Source organism: Oncorhynchus mykiss, chromosome 31 (genome assembly GCF_013265735.2).
Source record: "Oncorhynchus mykiss isolate Arlee chromosome 31, USDA_OmykA_1.1, whole genome shotgun sequence".
NCBI lineage: Eukaryota > Metazoa > Chordata > Actinopteri > Salmoniformes > Salmonidae > Oncorhynchus > Oncorhynchus mykiss.
Window position 1 is genome coordinate 23,065,923 of NC_050571.1, and position 21,558 is coordinate 23,087,480.

The 21,558-nt window shown below is 41.7% G+C and overlaps 1 protein-coding gene across 2 annotated transcripts in view; it reads left to right on the forward strand.

The window, feature by feature from the left end:
• Nucleotides 1–21,558, forward strand: part of htr4 (5-hydroxytryptamine receptor 4) — a 90,636-nt gene that overhangs the window by 17,653 nt on the left and 51,425 nt on the right. For both annotated transcript variants that reach the window (XM_036970202.1, XM_021583604.2), the window contains exon 2: nt 4,031–4,118. In XM_036970202.1, the coding sequence (XP_036826097.1) occupies nt 4,054–4,118 (65 nt within the window). In that variant the 5' untranslated portion in view covers nt 4,031–4,053. The remainder of the gene's footprint in view (nt 1–4,030; nt 4,119–21,558) is intronic.

Sequence of the window (21,558 nt, forward strand, 5' to 3'; positions counted from 1 at the left end):
ACGACCCTAAGCACACAGCCAAGACAATACAGGAGTGGCTTCGCGACAAATCTCTGAATGTCCTTGAGTGGCCCAGCCAGAGCCCAGACTTGAACCTGATCAAACATCTCTGGAGAGACCTAAAAATAGCTGTGCACCGATTCTCCCTATCCAACCTGACAGAGCATGAGAGGATCTGCAGAGAAGAATGGGAGAAATTCCCCAAATACAGGTGTGCCAAGCTTGTAGCGTACTGAGTAAAGGGTCTGAATACTTATGTAAATGTGATATTTCCATTTTCTAAAATTTCTAATGACCTGTTTTTGATTTATCATTTATGGGTTATTGTGTGTAGATTGATGAGGGGGGGGGGGGGGGGGGAACTATTTAATCCATTTTAGAATAAGGCTGTAATGTAACAAAATGTGGGAAAGGTCTGAATACTTTCCGAATGCTCTGTATGTTAGTCTGGAACGTTTTAAAGACTGAAGATATGGTGAGATGGAAGAGCAGATGAGACAGACATTATCTACAAAACACATTAGAGTTTGAACTGTGTAATTGTAAAGAGAATGGGTGATTGAAATAAAAGGGTGTTAGTATTTAATTTGTCTTCATCTTCAAATGAAAGACATTCCTTTTGATATCTGGTTACGGCATATTATAGGATAAGTAATTAAGCAGTTTGACACCTCACCACTCAGAAGTTCCAATTATACCTACGGTATCATGTATGAAATTGGTGTACATCATTTCATTTCTAAAATGATTAATGTGAGCAGAGAAACAAAGCTTGGGCACACTGTGTTAGCAAACACAGTTGACAGCTATTCAGACAGACTGGTAATGAAGTCAAGGAATGCTGCAAGGCTCACTCTGTCAGATGTTTTAATTGTAAAGAAAAGGGAAGAACACATTAAAACATCACAGGATCTCAAAGCACGTGAAATTTGTCAGGCTCATAGGGAATGTTTTTCACTTATTAAAATAGAAGAGAAATAAACACATTCCGTAAAAGGTATTGAAAGTGACAAAATATGTGTTTAATGAAAACAAGGGCAGATTGTTCTATGACGCAACTGTAGACAATACCCTGTCTGGTGTACCTTTTCTTTCCCAAATTGATACAGTCCAGACTCCATGCAGCCAGTCCAGACTCCATGCAGCCAGTCCAGACTCCATGCAGCCAGTCCAGACTCCATGCAGCCAGTCCAGACTCCATGCAGCCAGTCCAGACTCCATGCAGCCAGTCCAGACTCCATGCAGCCAGTCCAGACTCCATGCAGCCAGTCCAGACTCCATGCAGCCAGTCCAGACTCTATACAGCCAGTCAGTGCTGCTGACACAGTTTCAGTGTGCTGACTGTTGTTTATACATGTGTATTGAGCTGGTTCTGTGGCAGGACTTTTGAATGGAGTGAATGGAGCACATGTGTGGTGTATGTGTGATTGTGTGTACATGTGCAACGTTTGTGTGTGCAGCGTATGTGTTTGTAACATATACTGTATGTGTGTGTAGTGTGTCTGTCTGTGTCTGGAGAAAGACCACCTGTGACCACTCTGTCTGGAGGATATGGAGTCAGGGACCCCCGCTGCACAGTCTCTCCACCTAGAGGGTTGAATGACGCTATACCTGCCCATACCGTCCCTTTGAGAAAGCCAATAGCCTCAGTATAGCACATCATCATCTGCACATCTATCACTCCAGTGTTAATACTAAATTGTAATTATTTTCACCTTTAGGGCCTATTTATTGACTCTTCTACATTTGCACACACTGTACATAGACTTTTCTATTGTGTTATTGACTGTACTTTTGTTTATGTGTAACTGTGTTGTTGTTTTTGTCGCACTACTTTGCTTTACCTTGGCCAGGTCGCAGTTGTAAATGAGAGCTTGTTCTCAACTGGCCTACCTGGTTAAATGAAGGTGAAATAAAATAAAATAAATGAAAATGTGTTTCCTTGTAAATATTGCCTTTCCCAGGTGCATATTTCAGCACATCAGAGATGTCAATTTTCGTGCTGAAAGACAAAGGCCCAGTGATGCTAACTGATGTGTTTGTGTGTGGAGCCAGGTGTTTATTGCTGACGGCTACAAATCACTTCATTCTAAACCAAATAACACATATCAGAGACCTGGCCGCTGCCTCTGGGCTCAGAGGAGAACCAATCAGGTCAGCTCTCAAGGTGTAAAGGTGTCATCGGTTGACAGTTCTAGTTAAACCTTACGTCCGTGCTTCATTCATAAACAACTGTAACAATTGTTTCCGTATGAATGAGAAGGGGTCATCTTAAGATCACAGGATCAGTTTTAAAGTCAAGGTATTGCATTGGCCATCATAAAGTTTTGACCTCAGCTCTATAGAAAGTTGTGGGCAGAACTGAAAAAGCGTGTGTGAGCAATGAGGCCTACAAACCTGACTCAGTTACACCAGCTCTGTCAGGAGGAAAGGGCCAAAATTCACCCAACTTATTGTGGGAATCTTGTGGAAGGCTACCCGAAACGTATGACCCAAGTTAAACAATTTAAAGGCAATGCTACCAAATACTAATTGAGTGTATGTAAACTTCTGACCCACTGGGAATGTGATGAAAGAAATTAAGGCTGAAATAAATCATTCGCGCTGATTGTTCTGACATTTAACATTATTTGTCACACCCTGACCTTAGAGATCCTTTTGATTCTATTTGTTTGGTTAGGTCAGGGTGTGACCGTTATGTTATTAATTAAAGTAGTGATCCTAACTGACCTAAGACATGGCATTTTTACTAGGATTAAATGTCAGGAATTGTGAAAAACAGAGTTACGGTGTATGTTTACTTTCGACTTCAACTGTATGTACAGTAGAACTACAATAGCACCAATCAACCACAATGTGAACTATGTCATTTTTACATTACTGTTTAGTCATTTAGCAGACAGTCAGTAGTGAGAATGTACATTTTCATACTTATTTTTCTCGTACCAGTCCCCAGTGGGAATCAAACCCACAACCCTGGCCTTGCAAATGGGCTACACGGGACCTTGTATAAATTAGATTTGAATCATGTTTTTAGAAATCAAACTGACACGATCACATGAAATTCAGAGAAATTACACACACATATATTATTACTCTAGAGGTAATCCTTCTGACGACATTGTATGGAAATACTCTGTGTAATAAAAATATTCATATTTTGTAAATACATTCATAGGGATATATTTGCACACTGTACAGGACCAGGCCCAAGTGACCAGATGCAGCCACGGTCAATGCGGTCAATGTGCAACCCTGTGACAAGTCATCTGGACATTTTCCTTGTCCATTTTCCAAAAGGGAATTCCTGATATTGTAATACATGGAGATCATATCATTGACGGTACAGATATGCATTTATCTGTTCACTCCACTAAGGGTGAAAAAACAGAAATGAAGTGTCTTCTCCGCATTTTTAACAACTACCTCCTACTGTTGCTTGTGTTGCAGGACTGCTGCATAGCCCCCGTGGCAGCCTATTGTATTCATGCATCCCAAAAGGACACGCGAATACAATGAATTTCTTGAACAAAATGGGATTATGTGACCCAACCAGTAATACAACTAATAGCTCATATGACCATGGCAAGTGAAAACACAATTCAATATCTGCTACACTATTCTTGCATGCATTTAAACAATGAAGCACAATCATTTGTCATTGGCTTCATGAATATGAAGTGGCACATTCATGTTAATCACAGTCAGTAAATTCAAGTCTGTTCTACCTGTAATGTTGTTGCATCTATTGATTTAATCCTCACGCTGTTAGTGGATATGTTATTGTAGAGTGTTTAGAGGCATATTTTCATTTCTATTTTTTGATCAATATTTAAAGAACACCATTTTATTTTCCCTGGTCTCCTAAATCATCTAAATCATAGGTTCAAAATCTGGGCAGTTGTCAAACAATAAATCGCTGCTGACAGCCTTACAAAATGTGGTATAGTGAGTCATTTTCGGGGCATATCTATAAGGTCATAATGAATCCTAACTGCCTGAGTAACCTCTATTTCTCCTTGTTTCATAGGGAGTTTTGGCATTGATGGGTACATGAATCTAAGTTCCGGGGGCCCGATGCCTGTGATGGAGGAAGTAAATATCAGCAACAGTGAGAGGTAAGGACAGTACACGCCATCCATGAACACATTACTCTTAAATGAATAGGTACATTCATCATTCTTTCATTCATTCAAGTGTTGGCACACATACAGGAGTGATTAGGTGTCATACACACATAGGGTAGCGTGAGGGATGGTGATGCTATGGGTAGTCTAAGGCTGGGTCCAAAATGACTTCCTATTCACTACATCAGTGGTTCTCCAACCCCTCCCCAGACATTTCATCATGTTGTTCTACAGTAGCGCTGAACTAGCTCACCTGATTCACCTAGTCAAGCACTTGATGATTAGTTGACAAGTTGAATCAGGTGTGCTAGCTCTGGAATAATTCAAATACATGGAACGGATGGGTGTCCCAGAGCTGAGAACCACTGACCTACATAATGTACTGCTTTTGACCAGGGCCTATAGGGCTCTGTGCACTATGTAGTGAAAAGAGTGCCATTTGGGATTCAGACTACAGTGCTTGGGGAAGGACATGCACTTTGGTCAGCTCTGCAGTAACCAGAGGCTTCCTCCTCGGGAATCATCTTTCCCTGCTTTTGTATCTGCTTGCCTTCTCACTGTATTCATGTGATATCCTGTGACAGGATTCCTATTAGGAGGAAAGGTTTCTATAAAAAAAATAGCATTATACAGAACATAGATCTTAAATGACAAGAGCACTTGGGCACTTACAAATAGACCCATTGCCCTCTCGACCTGGTCATCTTTTTTGACTGGATGACATACATAATTGTATACATGGCGGGTATTAGAAATAGTTGGTATCATAAATACAGTATGCTCTTGCAATGGCTTTCCAGAATCATGTGAACAGTAGAAAACATGTGGCACGGCTTGCAAATTATCATGGATTACAAAGGGAAACCCAGCCGCGAGCTGTCCAGTGACACAAGCCTATCAGACGAGCTAAATACCTACAATGCTTGCTTAGAGGCTAGCAACACTGAACTATGCATGAGAACACCAGCTGTTCTGGACGACTATGTAATCCTCCTCTCCGTAGCCAATGTGAGTAAAACCTTCAAAGAGGTTAAACAAGGCAACAGGGCCAGACGGATTACCAGGACGCGTACTCAGAGCATGCACTGACCAACTGGCAAGTGTCTTCACTGACATTTTCAACCTCTCCCTGACCCAGTCTGCAATAGCTACATGTTTCAAGCAGACCACCATAGTCCCTGTGACCAAGAACACCCACTTAACCTGCCTAAATTACGATTGCTTGTTAGCACACACATCTGTAGCCATGAAGTGCTTTGAAAGGCTGTTCATGGCTCAACACCACCAATCCAGACACCCTGGACCCACTCCAACTCGCATAACAGCCCAACAGATCGACAGATGATGCAATCTCTATTGCACTCCAAACTGCGCTTTCCCACCTGGACAAAAGGAATACCTACGTGAGAATGCTGTTCATTGGCTATAGTTAAGCGTTCAACACCATAGTGCCCTCCAAGCTCATCATTAAGTTAAGGACCCTGGGATGAAATATCCACCTCTGCAACTGGATTAAGTTTGCCGATGACACGACGGCGATAGGCCTGATCACCGATGCCAATGAGACAGCCTACAAGGAGCAGGTCAGAGACCTGGCAGTGTGGTGCCAGGACAACAACCTCTCAGCAAGTCAAAGGAGCTGATCGTGGACCACAGGTCGAGAGCTTCAAGTTCCTCGGTGTCCACATCACTAAGGAGCTATCATGGTCCACACACATCAACACAGTCTTCAAGAGGCCACGACAATGCCTCTTCTCCCTCAGGATCGGCATGGGCCCTCAGATCCTGAAAAAAGTCATACAGCGGCACCATTGAGAGCATCTTGATTGGCTGCATCAACGCTTGGTGTGGCAACTGCTTGGCATCCAATCGCAAGGCGCTGCAGAGGGTAGTGCGCACAGCCCAGTACATCACTGGGGCCAAGCTTCCTGCCATCCAGGACCTAAATAATAGACGATGTCAGAGGAAGGCCGTAAAAAGACTTCAGCCAGCCAAGTCATAAGCTGTTCTCTCATTGTGTATTTATTCCTTGTGCTATTATTTTCCTATTTTTCTACTATTTCTCTGCATTGTTGGGAAGGACCCGGAAGTAACCATGTCACTGTTAGTCTACACCTTTTGTTTACGAAGCATGTGACATAAAACAATTTGATTTGATTTGAAACATGTGTAGGAAACATATTCTCTAGACTAGAGACTGCTTTCATAGGCAGTGTGTTTATTCAGCTCATGTTGATGTGCTCCTGATAAGCTGAAACCTATTGAAGAATGTACAAGAGACAACAACAACACCATGTGGTGCTGATTCGCTATAGTAATGTGCCTAACAAAGCTGCCAAAATATCCATTGATAAACGCATGTCCCCTGGGGCTCGGCTAGCAAATTATTATCAGCTCAAGCAGTTGTGAGAAGACTGTTCCATTAGACATTGTTTAGGACACATTTGTGTGAACGTCTCGTGGCGTGATTTATGGCATCTGTCAGTTATATCAGAGTACACCACATGTACAGTATCATCATTCCTTTTTCTACTCACTTTTTCGGGAAATGGTTTAGCAATGAAAAATGCACCCATCTAAGACATTTGGCAGTACAAGAAGCTAGTGTTGTGAGAAAGTTTGAACACAGACTAACCACTTTGCTGCGATTCATCATCTTTCCTGTTCAGATCAATTACATATATAGGATCTTCATTTGAGCCAGTTTGCTACAGCAGGAAAATAATACTGCATCAAAAGGAAATGTTAATAATTATGTGGCCGTTATTAGGGGTTTATACAGTTTTTTAGGGTAAATCAAGTCTGACATTTTAAAGTGGAAATTATAAACTGTAGAAGCCTTTTTAAACCTTGCATTCACTACAAGTAGCATTTCAGCAAGAAAAGACATTAAGATCCTACATCTGTGACTAAGGTGTTGGTGACAAGTGAAGTTAAGCCATGGTCTGCTGCATGTTTTTTTCCCAGATGTATTTGATACAGTCTCTCAGGACTGCAACTGTATTATAAAAACTTACTGTATTACTAAGTGAATGTTAATGATATTACAGATAGAAACACATGCTTGTGCCTGTCTAACCACTGTGAGTAACTGGTTGGGTTGCCGCACCTGGAGGGGGGATAATATGTGTTTGTCATACAGAGTAAAATACTAGAAGTAGATAATAGTCTAATACTAGTAATAGTAATACAGTAACTCTATCTCCTGGCAGTAACTCTAGCTCCTGGCAGTAACTCTACCTCCTGGCAGTAACTCTACCTCCTCGCAGTATGTGCTGCTCATACTATTACAGTAACTATCTCCTGGCAGTATGTGCTGCTCATACTATTACAGTAACAATCTCCTGGCAGTATGTGCTGCTCATATACTATTACAGTAACAATCTCCTGGCATTATGTGCTGCTCATACTATTACAGTAACTATCTCCTGGCAGTATGTGCTGCTCATACTATTACAGTGACTATATATTCTGGCAGTATGTGCTGCTCATACTAACTGACTTGGTGTTTTCTGGAGGCCACAATGTTTTGTTTTGTCAGCTTTTTCATAATTGACACTAACATTATGGATAATGAAAAATGGCACCGGATGAGATGGGCCAGACGGATTAACAAGGCCGCAGGGCCAGACAGATTACCAGGACGTGCACTCCAAGAATGCGCTGACCAACTGGCAAGTGTCTTCACTGATATTTTCAACCTCTCCCTGACTGAGTCTGTAATACCGACATGTTTCAAGCAGACCACCATAGTCCCTGTGGCCAAGAACACTAAGGTAACCTGCCTAAATGACTACCGACCCGTAGCACTCACAACTGTAGCCATGACGTGCTTTAAAAGGCTAGTCATGACTCACATCAACAACATTATCCCAGAAACTCTAGATCCACTCCAATTTGCATACCGCCCCAACAGATCCACAGATGATGCAATCTCTATTGCACTCCACACTGCTCTTTCCCACTTTAACAAAAGGAACACCTATGTGAGAATGCTATTCATTGACTACAGCTCAGTGTTCAACGCCATAGTGACCTCAAAGCTCATCACTAAGCTAAGGACCCTGGGACTAAACACATCCCTCTGCTACTGGATCCTGGACTTCCTGACGGGCCACCCCCAGATGGTATGGTTAGGTAACAGCACGTCGGCCATGCTGATCCTTAACACGCGGGGCCCCTCAGGGGTACATGCTCAGTCCCCTCCTGTACTCCCTGTTCACTCATGACTGCATGCCCAGGCACGACTCCAACACCATCATTAAGTTTGCAGATGACACAACAGTGGTAGGCTTGATCACTGTCAATGATGCGACAGCCTGGCCGTGTTGTGTCGTCAGCAAACGTGATCAAGACAAAGGAGATGATTGTAGACTACAGGAAAAGGAGGACCGAGCACGCCCCCATTCTCACTGACGGGGCTGTATTGGAGCAGTTTGAGAGCTTCAAGTACATCACTGGGGCCAAGCTTCCTGCCATTCAGGACCTCTATACCAGGCGGTGTCAGAGGAAGGCCCTAAAAATGGTCAAAGACTCCAGCCAACCTAGTCATAGACTGCACGGCAAGCGGTACCGGAGCGCCAAATCTAGGTCCAAAAGGCTTCTTAACAGCTTCTACCCCCAAGTCATAAGACTCCTGAACAGGTAATCAAATGGCTACCCAGACTATTTGCATTCTCCCCCTCCCTCCCTCTTTTACGCTGCTGCTTCTCTCTCTCTTTATTATCAATGCATAGTCACTTTAACTCTACCTACATATACATATTACCTCAATTACCTTGACTAACCGGTGCCCCAGGCACATTGACTCTGTACCGATGCCCCCCTGTATATAGTCTCGCTACTGTTATTTTACTGCAGCTCTTTAATTATTTGTTATTTATTTTTTTACTTAACACTTATTTTTCTTAAAACCTCATTGTTGGTTACGGGCTTGTAAGTAAGTATTTCACGGTTGTATTCGGCGCATGTGACAAATACAATTGTATTTGATTTGATTACATGTTCCTCAAAATCTGAATCAAAATACTATTGTCTTCATTTAAAATAAAGTTAAATCATTAGGTCAAACCTATGTTGATTTGTCCATATCCATAGTAGAACTCATGCTGTTTTCCAGTAATTAAATACTGTAGGTAGCCTATTTGTTCTTGTGTTACAGTTCCTTTTCATTCATTTCCTCAACAATGATGAAACCAACAGTCTATATTCTATGCTTATTTAGTCTCATCCTGAAATATCATATTTTATTACCAAGATCCAGTTAATGGATTGAATGAGCAGTTGAATACAGTGAGCTTGCTCTGTCTCCTTCCTCTACGGCCATTGCAGTGGGAGTTCATGTGTGGGTCATTGGAATGACAGTGTGTAGAGGTCCAACATAACTCTATGTAAACAGAGCCCCGTTTCGAAGTCAATGACTCCTGCAATGTGACAGAGAGAGAGTTTCTCATGTGTTGGAATGATAGGACAAAATAAGAGTATCATCAAAGGCTTGCATTGAATTGAACCTTTATGTTTATATTATGCAAAGGCCTGTTTGTTGAATAATGATGCATGTTTTGGGATGGATAATTGCTGTTCAGTCATTTATTACTTGAGTCATTTCTGAGTAATTTCTTCAAAAGGGTTATACCTGGAACCAGAAATGATTTTACCTTAAACCAAAAAGGGTTCTCCTTTGGGGACAGCCGAAGAATCCTTTTGGAACCCTTTTTTCTAAGAGTGTAGCACTTCCGCTGAAAAAGTCAGGGTTCCATAGCCACAAGTAGAACAGCAGAAACTGGATCAGCAGCATGAACAGATGGACTGGGGCTGGGGAAAACCAGGAGTCAGGCAAGGTAGTCCTGAGGCATGGTCCTAGGGCCCAGGTCCTCTGGAAGGGGAGCGAGAGAGAGAGAGAGAGAGAGAGAGAGAGAGAGAGAGAGAGAGAGAGAAGATAGAGGGAGCACACAGTTGAAGCCAAATACATTTAAACTCAGTTTTTCGCAATTCCTGAAATGTAATCCCAGTAAAAATGCCCTGTCTTAGGTCAGTTAGGATCACCACTTTATTTTAAGAATGTGAAATGTCAGAATAATTGTAGGGAGAATGATTTATTTCAGCTTTAATTTCTTTCATCACATTCCCAGTGGGTCAGAAGTTTACATACACTCAATTAGTATTTGGTAGGATTGCCTTTAAATTGTTTAACTTGGGTCAAATGTTTAATGTAGCCTTCCACAAACTACCCTCAATAAGTTGAATTTTGGCCCATTCCTCCTGACAGAGCTGGTGTAACTCAGTCAGGTTTGTAGGCCTCCTTGCTTGCACATGCTTTTTCAGTTCTGCCCAGAAGTTTTCTATAGGGTTGAGGTCAGGGCTTTGTGATGGCCACTCCAATACCTTGACTTTGTTGTCCTTAAGCCATTTTGCCACAACTTTGGAAGTATGCTTGGGGTCATTGTCCATTTGAAAGACCCATTTGCGACCAAGCTTTAACTTCCTGACTGATGTCTTGAAATGTTGCTTTAATATATCCATATAATTTTTCAGCCTCATGATACCATCTATTTTGTGAAGTGCACCAGTCCCTCTTGCAGCAAAGCACCCCCACAACATGATACTGCCACCCCCATGCTTCACGGTTGGGATGGTGTTCTTTGGCTTGCAAGCGTCCCCCTTTTTGCTCCAAACATAACGAATGTCATTATGGCCAAACAGTTATATTTTTGTTTCATCAGAGGACATCTCTCCAAAGAGTATGATCTTTGTCCCTATGTGCAGTTGCAAACTGTAGTCTGGCTGTAACGCTTGTCTCTGAAGAGGAGGAGTAGTAGGAAGGATCGGAGGACCAATGAGCAGCGTGGTAATTGTTTATTTTAATATGTAAAACTGAACACTACAAAAATACAAAATAACAAACAAAAATCGAAACAGTCCTGTATGGTGCAAACACAGACACAGGAAACATAATCACCCACAACTCAACTCAGACCGGACCGTGATGGCGCACTGGAGGTCTCGAGCACCGAGCCTGCCCAAACCTACCTGGCTGAATGCTCCCCGTAGCTGGGCCAGTGCGGCGAGGTGGAATAGCCCGCACTGGGCTGTGCTGGCGAACCGGGGACACCATGCGTAGGGCTGGTGCCATGTACCCTGGCCCGAGGAGACGCACTGGAGACCAGATGCGCTGGGCCGGCTTCATGGCACCTGGCACGATGCCCACTCTAGCCCGGCCGATACGAGGCGCTGCTATGTACCGCACCGGGCTATGCCTGCGCACCGGGGACACCGTGCGCCTCACGGCATACCACGTGCCTGCCCGGTCCCTCTCTCTCCACGGTAAGCACGGGGAGTTGGCTCAGGTCTCCTACCTGTCTTAGCCACACTCCCCGTGTGACCCCCCAAGACATTTTTGGGGCTGCCTCTCGGGCTTCCAACCGTGCTGCCGTGCTGCCTCCTCATACCACCGCCTCTCGGCTCTCGCTGCCTCCAGCTCTGCCTCGGGGCGGCGATACTCTCCCGGCTGTACCCAGGGTCCCTTGCCATCCATGGTCTCCTTCCATGTCCAGGAGTCTGGAGATCGCTGCTGCTGCCCATTACCACGCTGTTTGGTCCTTTGGTGTTGGGTGATTCTGACGAGGAGGAGTAGTAGGTGGACCAATGTGCAGCGTTGTAAGTGTCCATTTTAATATGCAAAACTGAACACTACAAAAATACAAAATAACAAAGTGAAAGAACAAACAAAAATCAAACAGTCCCCGTATGGTGCAAACACAGACACAGGAAACAATCACCCACAACTCAAAAGTGAAACCAGGCTACCTAAGTATGATTCTCAATCAGGGACACCGAATGACAGCTGCCTCTGATTGAGAACCATACCAGGCCAAACACAGAAATCCCAAATCATAGAAAAAGGAACATAGACATCCCACCCAACTCACACCTTGACCATACTAAAACAAAGACATAACAAAATAACTAAGGTCAGAACGTGACACTGGCTGATGATGGTTTTGGATCAGTGGCGTCTTCCTTGCTGAGCAGCCTTTGAGGTTATGACGATATAGGACTCGTTTACTGTGGATATAGATACTTTTGTACCTGTTTCCTCCAGCATCTTCACCATGTCCTTTGCTGTTGTTCTGGGATTGATTTGCACTTTTCGCACCAAAGTATGTTCATCTCTAGGAGACAGAACGCGTCTCTTTCTTGAGCGGTATGACGGCTGCGTGGTCCTATGGTGTTTATACTTATGTACTATTGTTTGTACAGATGAACATAGTACCTTCAGGCATTTGGAAATTGCTCCCAAGGATGACCCAGACTTGTGGAGGTCTACAATTTTTTTTCTGAGGTCTTGGCTGATTTCTTTTGATTTTCCCATGATGTCAAGCAAAGAGGCACTGAGGTTGAAGGTAGGCCTTGAAATACATCCACAGGTACACCTCCAATTGACTCAAATGATGTCAATTAGCCTATCAGAAGCTTCTAAAGCCATGACACCATTTTTTGGAATATTCCAAGCTGTTTAAAGGCACAGTCAACTTAGTGTATATAAGCTTCTGTCCCACTGGAATTGTGATACAGTGAATTATGAGTGAAATAATCTATCTGTAAACAATTGTTGGAAAAATTACTTGCACAAAGTAGATGTCCTAACCGACTTGCCAAAACTGTAGTTTGTTAACAAGAAATGTGTGGAGTGGTTTAAATAGAGTTTTAATGACTCCAACCTGAGTGTATGTAAACTTCTGACTTCAACTGTACGTAGAATCACTCAGGACACCAGATAAGACAGGAGAATTACACCAGATAGGACAGACCTTAGCCCTCCGGCATATAGACTATTGCAGCATAGACCTGGAGGCTGAGACGGGGGGAGTGGGGGCGACGACACTGTGGTCCTTTCCAAAATTACCCCTGGACATGGCCAACCAGGCAGGATATAACCCCACCCACTTTGCCTAAGCACAGCCCCCACACCGCCAAAGGGATATAAACAAACCACCAACTTTCTACCCTGAGACAAGGCCAAGTATAGCCCACTAAGATCTCCCAAACTGCACGAGCCCGAGGGGACAGGAAGATCAGCCTGACTCAACCCACTGAAGTCGAGTATTTACAAAAGCCTGGCATGATGTAATGCAACCCTCTAGCAAGCCAGCGACTCATCCCCCGTAATAGGGTCAGAGGCAGAGAATCCTAGTGGTGGATCCCCTGTAAACAGTTTCACTCTCCACTTGTTTTTACCCCCGTTTGAGGTTTTCAGATGTCAACTATAGATTTGAATCTACAGTATAGTTCAGGCAGAGACAGTAAGGGTTGTTCGTCACTCTAGTGTCTTACCGTTCACATTAACACCCCTGGGCCAGACTATACTTAATCATAGGACCTACTGAAGAGATGAGTCACCAGGAAAAACTTAAAGGTTGAGACCAAGTCTGCGTCTCTCACAAGGATAGGCAGACCATTCTTTCAAAAATGGAGCTCTATAGTAAGAAAGTCCTGTCTCCAGCTGTTTGATTTGAAATTCAAGGGCAATAATGAGGCCTGAGTCTTTTGTCCGAAGCGTTCGTGTAGGTATGTACGGCAGGAACAAACCTGAGAGATAAGTAGGAGCAAGTCCATGTAATGCTTTGTAGGTTAATAATTAGCAGGATGGTGAAAAACTAAGACACAGTGCTTCTATTGGCAGATAACTGCTCAGTCTCTTAGTAGAATATGGAAAGTTGTTAGAGGCCACTACAGTCTAGGACAGGTCAGTGAGAACAACACACTCAGTTCAGTTTTAATTTGACTATATGCTTGAACTTTCCGATCGAGGCAAGCACTAAGAACATTATCCAATTTTAATAGGACAAATGGAAAGTGCTGGTTTAATTCTGTCTGCCTTTTTACCAAGGTGAAGACGTATCCAAGCAACAGAAAGGTTGCCCTTGTCTTACCTGGCCATTCTCTTGGAGAATATGACTCACTAGCTGTAATCCCTCACAGAAAAAACACATGATTTCTTATGTGGTAAATCACATGAGCAATCATGTGTTTTTGGATCACTTCACATGTGAAATGCGGGAGGGATGTGACTGCTCGGACTCTGATGCCTAACATTCAGCACACACAGATTTCTGAGTTTAGTGTCATTATTTTGATCATGATGTCCTTCCACACAGAGAGCAGAAGCGGTTTCCTTGATCTCTCCTCCTATCATTGACTCGAGCAGTTCTTCCCACCCAGGAGTCTTGTATGATCTTTAGCCTGGCATGGAGCATTGCTTTTTGCAAAACCATCTACAGTGCCTTGCGAAAGTATTCGGCCTCCTTGAACTTTGCGACCTTTTGCCACATTTCAGGCTTCAAACATAAAGATATAAAACTGTATTTTTTTGTGAAGAATCAACATCAAGTGGGACACAATCATGAAGTGGAACGACATTTATTGGATATTTCAAACTTTTTTAACAAATCAAAAACTGAAAAATTGGGCGTGCAAAATTATTCAGCCCCCTTAAATTAATACTTTGTAGCGCCACCTTTTGCTGTGATTACAGCTGTAAGTCGCTTGGGGTATGTCTCTATCAGTTTTGCACATCGAGAGACTGAAATTTTTTCCCATTCCTCCTTGCAAAACAGCTCGAGCTCAGTGAGGTTGGATGGAGAGCATTTGTGAACAGCAGTTTTCAGTTCTTTTCACAGATTCTCGATTGGATTCAGGTCTGGACTTTGATTTGGCCATTCTAACACCTGGATATGTTTATTTTTGAACCATTCCATTGTAGATTTTGCTTCATGTTTTGGATCATTGTCTTGTTGGAAGACAAATCTCCGTCCCAGTCTCAGGTCTTTTGCACACTCCATCAGGTTTTCCAGAATGGTCCTGTATTTGGCTCCATCCATCTTCTCATCAATTCTAACCATCTTCCCTGTCCCTGCTGAAGAAAAGCAGGCCCAAACCATGATGCTGCCACCACCATGTTTGACAGTGGGGATGGTGTGTTGCTTTTACGCCAGACATAACGTTTTGCATCGTTGCCAAAAAGTTCAATTTTGGTTTCATCTGACCAGAGCACCTTCTTCCACATGTTTGGTGTGTCTCCCAGGTGGCTTGTGGCAAACTTTAAACGCCACTTTTTATGGATATCTTTAAGAAATGGCTTTCTTCTTGCCACTCTTCCATAAAGGCCAGATTTGTGCAATATATGACTGATTGTTGTCCTATGGACAGAGTCTCCCACCTCAGCTGTAGATCTCTGCAGTTCATCCAGAGTGATCATGGGCCTCTTGGCTGCATCTCTGATCAGTCTTCTCCTTGTATGACCTGAAAGTTTAGAGGGACGGCCAGGTCTTGGTAGATTTGCAGTGGTCTGATACTCCTTACATTTCAATATTATCGCTTGCACAGTGCTCCTTTGGATGTTTAAAGCTTGGGAAATATTTTTGTATCCAAATCCGGCTTTAAACTTCTTCACAACAGTATCTCGGACCTGCCTGGTGTGTTCCTTGTTCTTCATGATGCTCTCTGCACTTTTAACGGACCTCTGAGACTATCACAGTGCAGGTGCATTTATACGGAGACTTGATTACACACAGGTGGATTGTATTTATCATCATTAGTCATTTAGGTCAACATTGGATCATTCAGAGATCCTCACTGAACTTCTGGAGAGAGTTTGCTGCACTGAAAGTAAAGGGGCTGAATAATTTTGCATGCCCAATTTTTCAGTTTTTGATTTGTTAAAAAAGTTTGAAATATCCAATAAATGTCGTTCCACTTCATGATTGTGTCCCACTTGTTGTTGATTCTTCACAAAAAAATACAGTTTTATATCTTTATGTTTGAAGCCTGAAATGTGGCAAAAGTTTGCAAAGTTCAAGGGGGCCGAATACTTTCGCAAGGCACTGTACATTTAATGCATAACAATGATACCATGTTGTCCAGTATTTGTTGTGATGACTGTCTGGATGGGCTTTATGGCAGGAGGTCTTCTTAATGTGTGTCTAGTTCATGATGTTGAGCTGCAGACTGGGTACAGATAGAGGTAGAATGGCCAGGAATAGAGGCAGAATGTGTATGGATAGTCCCTGTAGACAGACTGCGTACCATATAGGCCAGGAATAGAGGCAGAATGTGTATGGATAGTCCCTGTAGACAGACTGCGTACCATATAGGCCAGGAATAGAGGCAGAATGTGTATGGATAGTCCCTGTAGACAGACTGCGTACCATATCGTCCAGGAATAGAGGCAGAATGTGTATGGATAGTCCCTGTAGACAGACTTGTGGCACACCGTTGGATGGGTGAGGTCTTTCTTGCATTGTATGGGTAGTAAAGTACAGAAGGTGGTACTTAGAACCACAAAGGGTTATTCAATTGTCCCCATAGGAGAACCATCTGAATATAAAAAAAGGTTGGTTCCAAGTGCAACCCTTTCACCACTTAAAGGTTCTAAGTAGAAACTTTTTCACCACCAAAGGGTTCTACCTGGAACCAGAAAGGGTTCTCCTATGGGTGACAAACGAAGAACCCTTATTTTCTAAGAGTGTAGCCTTGCGATTAACCATGTCGAACATGCAATGTTGCTAGGCAACTCATACTGGTTTATGATGATGGTCAACATAGATGTGATTTCACAAGAACGTCAAGCATTGAATTGACAAAAGAATGTATCACTGACACTGTATACAAACTGCCATATTCTGCTGTCCAGTATGATCTTGTAAAGCCCTACTCCGCTGCATGCTGCTGCTTTCACTGCTGCTACTGACAACACTGGATGACATCGCTGAGGAATGGTGATCATCATCATTGTCAATCATAATCATCACCATCATCATTATTATCATTTATAATGATTACAGCGGAGGCGGTAATGTGGATTTTGACACATTGCTGAAATGTTTGGCAAAACCTCAACAATGTGAAGCATGCATGTTTATTTCACACAGTAATGTGAACAAATTGACTGTGTGCAGTGACTATACTGTTGGTGTGTAATGGAATAACGTGGTATAGTAGGCTTGGCTACGTCTGAATACAAGACAGAGAATGGAAGGCTTAAAATAAGAAATAATTCCATTTTAGAGTGTGTCAATCGTCTTTTCAGCATCAGCGCTAATTTAGTTCCACCCTAAAGGACCTTTTGTCCACTGGGACTGAAGGAAGTCACATTCATAGACAGTTGAAATGAGGAGCAATGAAATCCCATCCCAGGTGCAAGCCATTTACAGATGTCTTTTCCATTACATGCTACGCTGCAAACAGGAGGCAAATAAATGGTTGATAATGGCAAGGAAATCAATGTGTTCCTAAGAATCCGTCATATGTGATTGGTGGAGTTCAGCTTAATTGACCTGAATTTAGTTACACTGAATGCTGGAAGTTTTACTCATGATGAGAGTATTTACTTTTAAATAATGTGCCTGAAATTATTATGTTCCTTGAATTATGCTCAACATTTAAATGTCTGTCTTTCTTTCAAAAGCATTTGCATTATTTGTTATTTGCATTATAAAGTGAAATACTCATTTGTACTTATTTAGACAGAATTGCCAAAGTTCTCTCATCACAACACATATCTTATTGGAGTCAGTCAGTCACATTCTCTTCACAGAAAGTAGAGATCTGATATAGCTTATCTACCAGTCTGTCTGTCAGATGGCTAGCCAGTGTCTGGCATGATGAAGTACAAGAGGTTGATTATCTCAGTCAGAGTTCATTAGTTTTAACCAGCATGCCTGACACACTTTGCAGAGAGGAAGACAGCCTTGTCACATAGACTCTGCTGTGCCATTTCATGTGGCAGTTTGGGGGCCAGATCCCTGTGACTTGAATTGGCTCTTTGTCAACTGTCTTTACAGAAAAGAGGACTAGCACAAGTTAACAGAACATTATGGAATGCCTATGGTCTTGTCCTGTGTCCTTTTGGTGGGTCTGACCAGGGAAATATGAATCAAATTTCACCCTATTCCAGTGCACTAGTTTTGACCAAAGCCCTGGTCAAAGGTACTGTAGTGCACTACATAGGGAATAGGGTCCTGTCCAGGACATCCATTTAAATATCCTTTAAAACAGAGACTCATCATTGATATGTTTTGGACAAGGAGATGGATCATTTTTAGTAACTGATGCAAGATGTCAAAATCTAACTTTTAACTTTGAGGGCTAATTTCAGGTTCCTCAGTGTCATATTATATTTCAGAAGATTGCTGTTGTCTGCCAGGGCTTGAAAGCTGAATATGCACTGAATATGCAGTGATGTAATTGTACTGTTTTATCAGTTCCTAGACCTACAGTATATAGACCTGTTGTTCATCTATATGAAGTGATGATATAAAGAAACAAATATGGAAGAAAATTACATTCATTCTTCAAGAACCAATATCACTCCCTAGAAATACGACCCTACAGAACAATCCTTGGATAGAATTCACCAATAAAACTGGTCCACACGGAAAACTAAAGGCATAGAAACCGCAAATGACTTGGTAACAGGAAATACATTTATTTCCATGACAGAATTAAAAAGCCATTTTGGACTGACCAATGTAGATGTTTTCCAACACATGAACTTAAAAGTTAGATATCATGACATTTTGATTTGAAATCTTTTAGACATCAGAGCAACCTTAGGGGAATCTTATTTGAGTCAGGAAAAAATATGTTCATATGATAGGGAAGATATACAAAACCTTGCAGAGAGCATATCCATCTGACAATCTTTTAGAAAAAAAATTATAAACTATTGGAAACGAAAAGAACTGATGTTGTCACAAAATGGAGGGAATGTTGGAACATAACTAACTTAACAAAAAAGTATGCTTAATCCAGAATAAACTAATGCATAGAATGTATCATACAAGAGACACAAATCACATAATAATTCTTGCTTCTGGGAATGTCATGAAGTCCAAAAGTTATGGGTGGACCTAGAAAGTTATCTTTCAGAAGTATTCCAATGTAAACTCACATGTAATCTGTCTGTCTGCATATTTCAAGACATGTCATATGGGGGTGTAGTGAGATACCAATGGGCTGGACAATTCTCTTCTCATCACTCATCTTAAAAAACGTATTGTAAATACTAGGAAATGAATCTGCCATCATTAACACAATGAAAAAAAAGAATGATTTATTATTGAGATATTGAAATAGCATGAGTGACTGAGAAAAACTCATTTGTACAATTTAAGGCCAGGTGGCAAACAATGATGCAGCACAAGGGATGGGCACAGGAGATGTAGTTGTTGTTTGTGGATGTCTGAGAGTTATTGTTCGTATGTGTATGTTTATACGCCTTTCCTTCCAGTTCTCTGCTGCCTGTGACTGGAACGAATTGCAAAAATCGTTGAAGTTGGAGACTTTTATCTCCCTCAACAACTTTAAACATCTGCTATCTGAGCAGCTAACCGATCGCTGCAGCTGTACATAGTCCATCGGTAAATAGCCCACCCAATTTACCTACCTCATCCCCATACTGTTTTTATTTATTTACTTTTCTGCTCTTTTGCACACCAGTATCTCTACCTGCACATGACCATCTGACCATTTATCACTCCAGTGTTAATCTGCTAAAATGTAATTATTCGCCTACCTCCTCATGCCTTTTGCACACAATGTATATATTTTTTCTACTGTGTTATTGACTTGTTTATTGTTTACTCCATGTGTAACTCTGTGTTCTTGTCTGTTCACACTGCTATGCTTTATCTTGGCCAGGTCACAGTTGTAAATGAGAACTTGTTCTCAACTAGCCTACCTGGTTAAATAAAGGTGTTCTCAACTAGCCTACCTGGTTAAATAAAGGTGTTCTCAACTAGCCTACCTGGTTAAATAAAGGTGTTCTCAACTAGCCTACCTGGTTAAATAAAGGTGTTCTCAACTAGCCTACCTGGTTAAATAAAGGTAAAATAAATAAATAAATAAAAAATATCTGGTGTGGAAAAAAATAAATATATAATAAACAAGGTGTCTCTTTCAAACTAGACATTTACAAACATAACACTAAGCAAATAGACACTGTGTTTGACTGAATCTCTCATTGAAGTTTGATGTTAAAATGCCTATTTACTCTGTTCCATCTGACTACACAATCCACTGTCTTATCAGCCCAGACAGGGAAGATGTAAACTTGATGTCCACTATAAAAAGCATCGAGACATGATCTCACATTTCTTTTAGACTAACATTTTGTTTTCAACAGCAGAGATTTGTGCAGAGATAAAACAAAACACAGCTAATTTACAGCCTTTCCAGCTTCATTCTGAAGTGATTGTGTTACTTTGAAGTGATTGTGTTACTGTAGATGTGTTGTTGGCTAGCTTCTCTGAACAACATTGTCCAGACGAGTGAGCACATTTTCTATGCCAGGGGATATTGTGCCTCATTAGCTCATTGTTAAGGATGTATCCAAATAAATGTCACTAGAAAACAGCTTCAACAAATGCAATAGAAGCTACTTTGCTGTTATTCTGGCTGCTTTTTTGACGTGACTGTAAATTAGCCGTAGTTGACTAGCTAGCAAGCAGGGATAAAAACGTTGCCAGCCAGCATGGCAATGGAACATTTATAACGAATGACTGAGTTGCGTCTATAGACGCAGAACAAAAAGACTGAACAACTGGGCAACCCTAGATTTGTGTCGGCACTATATCTTGTGGAAGGATACAATAGTAAGAGTAAATTAATCAAAATAAAGTTATTAATGAAAATATGTCAATCATTATTTGAATATGTTGGTAACCCATTGTATAAAAGTGATAATGCCTTCGAAGCCGGTGTTTGGAGGATATATTGGCACGGTTTGCCAACATAACAACATAACAATGCCAATAACGTGCCCATATATCCTCAAACACTGGCTTCTCGGGCATTATCACTTAACTAGGAAACTGCTTAGCAATATACCTCTCCAAAGTCCGAACCATGCATTTTGATATGTTTTCTCTGGTGTACTTGACATTTAAAATGTTTCTACCATATTGTATTTCAAGCATTCATTTATTTTCTCCCCTCCTAAACAATTTTTGCTTGAAAACTTGGTTTTCACGAGAGGTAAAGATAACAGTAGGAAATTAGAATTACACTTGTCTGAAGCATTCTCCATCACTTAAATGTGTGAACATAAATGTGCCACAAGAGGCAAATGCAAGCAGAAGGGGTCTCGCAGAAAGGCTATGTCTTTGAAAAGAAAATAATCATTGGGAATAAATTAACATAGGTTGCTGCCTGGGGCCACGTAACTTCAAATCACAGCCTGGGTGGACTTTCAACCAAATCTTTACAAAAAATGATGTGTTACAAAAATGACGGATTAAGTCAAACTATTATTGACTATAGCTATAAATAACACGATTGTAAATGCAAGATCACCCTTCTTGTGTTTTTGTCTGTCAATGTATGTGACCACCTAGATTGATGTTTCTCATAAACATATTCATTCATTTATTGA